The 8697-nt window shown below is 51.0% G+C and overlaps 1 protein-coding gene across 1 annotated transcript in view; it reads right to left on the bottom strand.

Moving 5' to 3' along the window:
* Positions 1 to 869: 869 nt before the first annotated feature.
* The window catches only part of grh (grainy head), a gene marked incomplete at its 3' end in the record, with an annotated part of 641830 nt that continues 634002 nt past the window's right edge, over positions 870 to 8697 (bottom strand). The window contains 5 exon segments of the mRNA XM_070128636.1: positions 870 to 1074; positions 3875 to 4044; positions 4046 to 4175; positions 5475 to 5521; positions 6036 to 6215. Of these exon segments, the coding sequence (XP_069984737.1) occupies positions 870 to 1074; positions 3875 to 4044; positions 4046 to 4175; positions 5475 to 5521; positions 6036 to 6215 (732 nt within the window).

The following is an 8697-nucleotide window of genomic DNA, read 5'->3' as shown; positions in this document are numbered from 1 at the left end:
GGGAACAAAAAGATGGATTATATAAGCAACAGCATTTCGAAACTGGTTGGGTTAAGTGCGAGATGAGATGTAGATATGAGTGTTCATGATAGTAAATTCCTATCGTAAAAAGTATATTCAAATATGACATTGGATTAATTTAACGACAGACGATGAAAACTGACTTTCTGTCCCCCCTTTCCTCTCATCCCCTCCCTTCCCTCCCTTTCTTTCCTTCTCCATTTCTCCTCATTCCTCTCTCTTCTCCCCGCCCACCCTTCTCTTCCTCTTCCTCCCACCCCACCCTTCTCCCTCTTTCTCCCTCCTCCAGAAATCCTTCTCCTCTTCCCCAACCCTCCCTTCTCTCCCTCCCCTATCTCCCGCTCCTCCTCCACCCCGGCCTACCACCCCTCCCCCCTCCAACCCTTGGGAAGCCCTCCATCCTCTTCCTCCCACACCCCCGTTCTCACCTCCCCTCCCCTCCCTCCCCAGACTCCCTCTCGAAGAAATCCATCCTCCCATCCCCTCCTCTCCTCCCCTCCTCAAGAAGTCCACTCCCACCACCTCTCTCCCTCCCCTCCCCCTCCTCCTCCCTCCCCTCCCCTCTCCCCTCTCCAAGAAGCCCCCTCCCACCCCCTTCTTACCTCCCTCCTCCTCCCCCTCTTACTTCTCTTCTCCTCTCTTCTCCTCCCTCCTCTCCAAGAAGTCCCCTCCCGAACCTGCCTCTTACCTCCCCTCCCCCTCCTCCCTCTCCAAGAACTCCCCTCCCACCACCTCTTCCCTCCCCTCACACTCCCCCCTCCTCCCCTCTCCAAGAAGTCCCCTCCCATCCCATCCCGTCTCACCTCCCCAACTCCCCTCCCCCCCAGCTCTCCCCATAGCCTACTCACCGCCGACAGCAGCCCCACCGTGGAGGGCGGGACGAGGTGGAGCGGGGTGTAGTATTCCTCCCCGTCCTGCTTCACATACAGCATTAGTCTCTCGGTGAGGGGCGGCGTGAGTCGGGACCGCTTGGACACGTGCGAGAAGACGTCGGCCATGGGGCTGTCCAGGGACCCGTTGGGGAGCCCGGCTGTCAGCTCCTTGCGGCCGTCCCTGTGGGTGGAAGGGGGGAATGAGGAATGAAAGAGGTGGGGGAGGGGGTGGGGTGAGGGCGTGAGGTTAGAGGGGGGAGACTTTCGGGGCGGGGGTGGGGTGGGTGATACAATGGGGAGAAGAGCACGAGGGAAGTAGATTGAGATGAAGATGAGGGATTGTAAGTGAAAGATGATTTTTTTTTCTTTTTTCTTTTTCACGTTCTTTATGTAACTCGTTCTTCATTTGTTTTGACTTTTTTTTTCTCTTGCTTTTTTTTCAAAATAAATATCTTTCGGTGAGGGAGGGGGACGCACTCGTTGAATGAATGCTTACTAAAATGAGTCAGAATGATGCTTCTTCTTGACTTTGGAATCATTTACGGAAACGACGAGAATACACAAATGGAATAAAATGTTGACGTCACAGAAAGACAATAAATACGCACTGACAATTGGGATTTCTTTAGACTGTGCAAGGTCTGAGAGTGCAACATGACTGCCAGTGCAACGGAAAGCTGCCACCTACTCCTGGAACGAATTATTAGCGAAAAAACACGTCAAGATTTCATGCTGGACGAACTGTAAACAAAACGAAAGAGGAGAGGAATCATCTTGACAAATTTCTGAGTCTCTAGGCCGTCCAGCACGAAATTGTGATAATAAAAATGACATGACTTCAAAGAAAGGAAGGAAAAAAAGAGAAGGAGAGAAAAAAATAAGAAAATGATATTTGCATTCAAATCTAGAGCATACTGAGTCTCATTCACTTAATAATTGGTCTACTATTTCCATCTTAACTTCGAGGAAATAGACAGAAAAGCAGATAAAGAGTCATTCTTTACTAGGTCTATTGCATGGCGTGGGTGCATGTGCGTGTGCGTGTGCGTGTGCGTGTGTTGTTCCTTTTCATGTATGAATTGACACAGAATGCTACACATGTACATAAACAGCTGAAATCTCTTTACGATGAAATATTTGCAATTACACGGACACGTTTACCCATAAACAATCGTAAATCATGAACAGAAAAACACAATACCGTGTTGATACTATGGTACAAAAACCCACAATGCACAATAAATCTAGTTTGTGCATTGTGGGTTTTTGTACCAATCGTAAATCATCTTACAACATCCTCACATTCTAAAAAGAATATATATATATATATATATATATATATATATATATATATATATATATATATATATATATATATATATATATATATATATATGTATATATGATTCAACACGAATTTCTAATCACAATACTTTAAACGAAAAACATGTATGATTCTGAAGCTCCAATCTTTAATCTACAACAAATCAATCCATATGCCATGTGGTCAGAGTACCTGTGTGGACATGTGGTTCCATGCACCTTACACGCACATGAGGATATGTACATACCTTGTACACATCGCATCCTGAGTGTTAGCTAAAGAGAGAGAAGACATAGGCTTTTAGAATCACATAATATACAGACTGCCACAACACCCAATATATGTTGCAGAGGTTTAGGATATGTTGGTAGGAGAAGCATTATGCATCTGGCAGGAGCTATGTGCATGGGATGAGGTCAAGCAGCATTGCAATTTAGATCATGTGCTGCGTGAGAACTGTGGGAAGAATACATGATATATATATATGTATTTTCTTTTCTGTAGGTGAATTGTCTGTGAGTAAATACAAGGAACTTTTACCTGAATGTTTGATTTGTACCTTTTTGTCATTTTTATTTTAGTTTCTGGACTTACTTTATCTATGTACGTATCGTGTAGTCGTTGAAAAGACATGTCAATATTTTGTGTCCCATACAAACAATGTGATGTGTAACCGAGAGAGTATGTTGAAGGTGTAGTATACGTAAACTGGACCATCGAGACTAAGTGAAATCGAATCTGGAGGCAAAACATTATCGTTTAATTCTGTATATTCAAAAATGGTGTAAGTGGATACTCAAGTTTATAATGGAGTCCACCGAAGAGGAGAAGTAGCAACGCTTGGTATGAAGAAATCACGTTTTGGGTATGTCAGTGTTTTCCTAAACAGTTAAACGTATTTCTAATTGAATTGGCCCGTATAATTGTGTTAGCTAAAGCAGCGTTTGTAAATGCAAGTCTCTTTGTAGTGAATATACAGTGTGTCCTTGTGTATAAGCGTGAAGTCTTTAGCGTGTGTGTGAGTGTATTTTTTCTTGTGTGTGTGTCTGATTCTTTGTCCGTGTACATGTGTACGCACCTTTGTATACGTGCATGTGTGGGTATGAATGTGAGTATAAATAAAGGTGAGAGAGAGAGCAGAAGAGTAAGTGAAAGAAAGAGAGTGTGTGTGTGTGCGTGCATTTATATTTGTGTGTGCGTGTGTGACAGGGTTTGTGTCTGTGTATGAGGCAAATGTGTATGAGCTGTATACATGTAAGTAAAACACAGGGAGTTGCCGTGGGTGTGCTGGCTGCAGAAGCAAGGCAAGGGGGGGGAGGGGGTCAGTGTCACGGACGAAGCACATACAGACAGACACAAACGACAGGGGGTTTGGGAACGATTAGTAGGAAGGACAAGTTCGTGGATTAGAAGGAATGGGAGGGGGGTGAGGATGGGGGCTTAGGGGGAGGGGGAGGTCAGGACGCAGACACAGTGGAAAGGGGGGGGGAGGTAGAGAGGGTACCAGGGGAGGAGAGGGGATGGAGAGGAGGGAGGGAGGGAGGAGGGTTTGACATGGGGGTCAGCAGGGGAAGGGCACAGGAGCGTGAGGAGAGGGGGAGGGGGTTATCTTTGGTCCCAGTTAGTGTGGGTGTGGGCGGCGTGGGGCGTGTCTTACCCATAGGGTTGTGGGAAGCTGTAGTGGAACTTGTAGCTACTGCTGTTGGCTTTTGGCGAGACGGCGCTGGGAGGGGGGACCTGTAGGGGCGCTAACTGGGTGATAGTTGTGGTGGTGGATAGGATATTCGAGGTTGGGGAGGGAGGGGAGGCAGGGGGAGGAGGAGAGGGGCGGGGGGTCGAGGCTGTGCGGAGGGGACATGCAGCGTCCTGGGGTTGTGGGGAAGACGTGCTGGGGGGAGAGGTTGGAGGGGGGCGAACATTCCACTCCTACAGCCCCCGAAACCCCCACACTGCAGCCACTGGGGGAGGGGAGAACACACGTCACGATCACCTCTACTGCTGCCGCCCGTCACCTCTGCCGCCTCCTCGACGACCTCGCGGGGCCAGCGGGACGCCCTCGGCAGGTCATACCTCCGGGTCATTGCGCTTCCGACATGACTAATTTACGTAAATTCTCGTCTCCAGGTCAGTGCGAGGCATGAGGCTCTATGTCCAACTTTTTGCTTTTAAATCCCCGAGGCTTAATGCGCCTTTATCTCAACTGAAGGGGTTACAGGCTCGAATATCTGCACGTGGCCTATAATTGTTCTGAACTTGGCAACCGATGCCTCACCTGGTTGCAATTTTTTTCTTAATCAATCACTTATGTCTTAAGAGTTTCAATCTTTATTGGACAACATTAAAAAAAGTAAAAAATAAATAAAATAAAAATGGACAGTTTGCGGTGGTCGCATTAACCAGCCATCATTTTTTTCTTCTAAGCCTATTTTTTTTTTATCAAGATCACAGTGCCAGAGGTCATCGAGGTGGCGGCAGGTGAGGGCTCAGGCTCCGTAGCAAGACTACATAATCCCTGCAAACACCCGACTGATCTATAGCATAGGAAATATGGGGCAAAATTAATGGATTCAGCATCAGTCTTGAAGCCGCATGTGCTACTGCCTCGTTTGTGATTCACTTTTAGGACCTTTTCGCTTTTCTTGTTAAAGAATTCATAAACACTAGTTCGCTTAGTTAAAAAAAACAATGCTCCCAAAATAAATACACAACAGAGGCAGTAGCACCATCATTACTATACTGTCATTCCCTGCATTAAATTCCATATCTGAACCGAGAAAAAAAATGGTTGAGTCTACCCTCGCGTGGCCTTATTCTCGTTTTCTTTTCTTTTTTTATTTTGAGCGGTTACGACGATAAACAGAAAACACTGCTTATCCTCGGGTATTTTCGTGCCAACATGCAATCATGCAAGTGCTATTTGAAGGGGGACAGAGGAAAGAAGGAGAGAAAGATCGATATTCTGATTAAGAACATGATTTCCAAAATAAAAAATAAACGCGAGAAAATAAAATAAAAAAGGAGGAGCTACTCTCACATAACCTCAAAACTAAACTGACCACTAATACGACTATCTAGCGGGAATAATTAAAAAGAAAAAAAAGTCTGGAATGAATAAAAAATAAAACAGATATATCATAGAACTTGATTTCTTTTTAAAAACTAGCGTCCAAATGATTGCTTCCTAATCCTAGCAGCTTCAGTACCGATTGAATACTGCAAGAAAATCGATTTTATTTATATTAGAGGTAGATACTTGCCCATTTTCTGTGTCGTGTCCGTAGAAACCTTGGAGTTCCATCGACATCTGCAAGAAAAGGATGTCATTAAGGATTTATTATTGCTATTATTATCATTATCATCATCGTCATCATCATCATCATCATCCATTACCATTATCATTAAAATTATCATTATCGTCATCATCATCATCATCATCATCATCATCATCATCAACATCATCATCATCCATTACCACTATCATTATCATTAAAATTGTCATTATCGTCATCATCATCATCATCATCCATTACCATTATCATTATCATTAAAATCATTATCATCATCATCATCATCATCCATTACCATTATCCCTAAAATTATCATCATCATCATCCTCATCATCACTGCACACACATTAAAAAGAGGAGAAAAAAACTCAAAACACAATTCAAAAGATTATTACAATTAAACAAGGCCATAAACCCATCACCCTCCCCCCCTCCCCCCTCCAAAAAAAATCAAAAACAAAACAAAACTCAAAAATTTCCCCTCCCCCCCAAAAAAAAAAAAAAAAAAAAAAAGAGGAACCGACACAACACCTTATCGATGTCCTCCGCGGGCGTGAAGAGCACGGGCGGCTTCGTGAGATCCGACATGGAATAGAACTCGGAGCGGTCGCAAGGTTGGTGGTAGAGATCCTCGTATTTCTTGCGCGTGGTGGCGGCCATTCTTCTCTTGGCTGCTCGCCTCTCCTCGTCTCGAGTCTTCCTCTCGGCGCCCTGGGGGAGGAGGGAGGGGGGAGAGGGTGAGAGAGGGTGAGAGAGGGTGAGAGAGGGTGAGAGAGAGTGGGGGAGGATGGAGGGGGGAGAGTGGGGGAGGAGGGAGAGTGGGGGAGGAGGAGAGGGAGGGAGGGAGAGAGTAGGGGGAGGAGGGAGAGGGAGGGAGGGTGGAGAGGGAGTGAGAGAGAGTGGGGGGAGGATGGAGGGGGAGAGGGGGGGAGGAGGGAGGGGGGTGGGAGAGTGGAGTGGGGGAGGAGGGAGGGGAGGGAGGGGGTGGAGAAGGGTGAGAGAGAGTGGGGGAGGAGGGAGGGGGAGAGGGAGTGAAGGAGAGTGGGGGAGGAGGGAGAGCGTGAGAGGGAGGAGAGAAAGTGGGGGAGGGGGAAGGGGAAGGGTGTGGGGGGCAGGGTGAGAGAGAGAGTGAGGGAGAGGGTGAGAGAGAGTGGGAGGGAGGGGAGGGAGGGAGAGTGGGGTGAGAGAGAGAGTGGGGAGAGAGAGAGGGAGAGAGTGGGGGTGGGGGAGAGGGGGAGAGAGAGTTGGGGAGAGAGAGTGGGGGAGGAGGGAGGGGGAGAGAGGGTGAGAGAGAATGGGGGAGAGTGGGGGGGGGTGGGGGAGAAAGAGTGGGGGGGAGAGTGGGGGTGGGGGGAGAGGAGGGAGAGAGAGTCGTGGGCAGGAGGGAGGGGAGGAGGGGAGAGGGTGAGAGAGAGTGGGGGAGAGAGAGTGGGGGAGGAGGGAGGGGGAGGGAAGGAGGAGAGACAGGGTGAGAGAGAGTGGGGGAGGAGGGAGGGGGAGGGTGAGAGAGACTGGGGGAGAGTGGGGGAAGGGGAAGGGAGGGGGGAGGGGTGAGAAAGAAAGGGGGAGGGAGGGAATGGGGGAGGAGGGAGGGAGGGGAGAGGGTGAGAGAGAGTGGGGAGGAGGGAGGGGGAGAGGGGGAAAGAGAGTGGGGGGAGGAGGGAGGGGGGAGAGGGTGAAGAGAGAGAGACTGGGGGAGGGAGGAGGGAGGGAGGAGGGAGGGGGGAGGGGAGGGAGGGGGAGAGTGGGGGAGGAGGGAGGGGAGGGAGGGAGGGGGAGAGAGTGGGGGAGAGTGGGGGAGGAGGGAGGGGGGAGAGAGTGAGGGAGAGACTGGGGGAAGAGAGGGGAAGGGGAGGAGGGAAGGAGGGTGAGAGAGAGTGGGGGGAGAGTGGGGGAGGGGAAAGGGAAGGGTGTGGGGGGCAGGGTGAGAGAGAGTGTGGGGAGGGGAGAGAGAGTGGGGGGAGGAGGAGGGGGTAAAAAGAGGGTGAGGAGAAAGTGGGGGAAGGAGAGGAGGGAGGAGAGGGAGAGAGAGAGTGGGGGTGGGGGGCTGGGTGACTGGGTTAGGAGGGAGGAGAGACAGGGGTGGGAGAGAGAGTGGGCGAGGGGGCTGGGTGAGTGGGGGGGGGGGGCTGTGTAGGAGGGAGGGGTGGGGGGGCTGGGTATGGGGAGGTTGGGTGAGGAGGGAGGGAGAGAGAGAGGGTGAGAGAGAGCGGGGGAGAATGGGGGAAGGGAAGGGTGTGGGGGCTATGTGTGAGTGGGGGGAGGGGGGCTGGGGTGACTGGGTTAAGAGGAGAGGGAGGAGAGAGGGTGAGAGAGAGTGTGGGCGAGGGGGCTGGGTGAGTGGGGAGGAGGGGGCTGTGTGAGTGGGAGGGGTGGGGGGCTGGGTGTGGGGAGGCTGGGTGAGGAGGGAGGAGAGAGAGGGTGAGAGAGAGTGGAGGAGGAGAGAGAGGGTGAGAGAGAGAGTGGGAGTGGGGGGAAGGGAGGGGGGGTTGGGGAAGGAAAGGGTGTGGGGGGCAAGGTGAGAGAGAGTGGGGGAGGGGAGCTGGGTGAGTGGGAGAGGAGGGAGGAGAGACAGGGTGAGAGAGAGGGGGAAGGGGGAAGGGTGTGGTGGGGCAGGGTGAGTGGGAGGGAGTGGGAAGGAGTGGGTGAGTGGGGAAGGAGGGAGGAGAGACAGGAATTGAGAGAGAGTGGGGAGGAGGGGGAAGGGAAGGGAGTGGGGGGCTGGTGGTAGAGAGTGGGGGAGGAGGGGAATAGAGAGAGGGGTGAGAGAGAGTGTGGGGTGGGGGGGAAGGGAAGGGTGTGGGTAGAGTGGGTGTGACTGGGGGAGGGAGGGAGGAGAGAGAGGGTGAGAGAGAGAGAGTGGGGGAGGGGGAAGGGAAGGGGAGTGGGGGGCTGGGTGAGTGGGGCTTGGGTGAGTGGGAGGGACTGAGAGTTTGAGGGTGAGTGTGAGGGGTGGATGGGTGAGAGTGGATGAGGGGAGGAGTGGGAGGAGGGTGAGGAATAGATTGTGGGAGAGGGAGGGAGAAGATAAGAGAAGGTGGTGGGTGAGAGAGTGGGGTGGGAGTGGGGGGCTGAGGGAGAGAGTGAGGGAGTGGGTGAAGGGGAGTGGGAAGTGGGATAGAAGGTGTTGGAGAGGGGTGTGGGTGGGTGGGAGAGAGGAGGGAGGGGGAGGGATGACAGTTGGGGAAAATAG

This window comes from Penaeus vannamei, chromosome 13 (assembly GCF_042767895.1).
Source record: "Penaeus vannamei isolate JL-2024 chromosome 13, ASM4276789v1, whole genome shotgun sequence".
Lineage (NCBI taxonomy): Eukaryota > Metazoa > Arthropoda > Malacostraca > Decapoda > Penaeidae > Penaeus > Penaeus vannamei.
The sequence above is the reverse complement of the archived record's forward strand: the minus strand, read 5'-3'. Positions and strand labels throughout refer to the sequence as shown.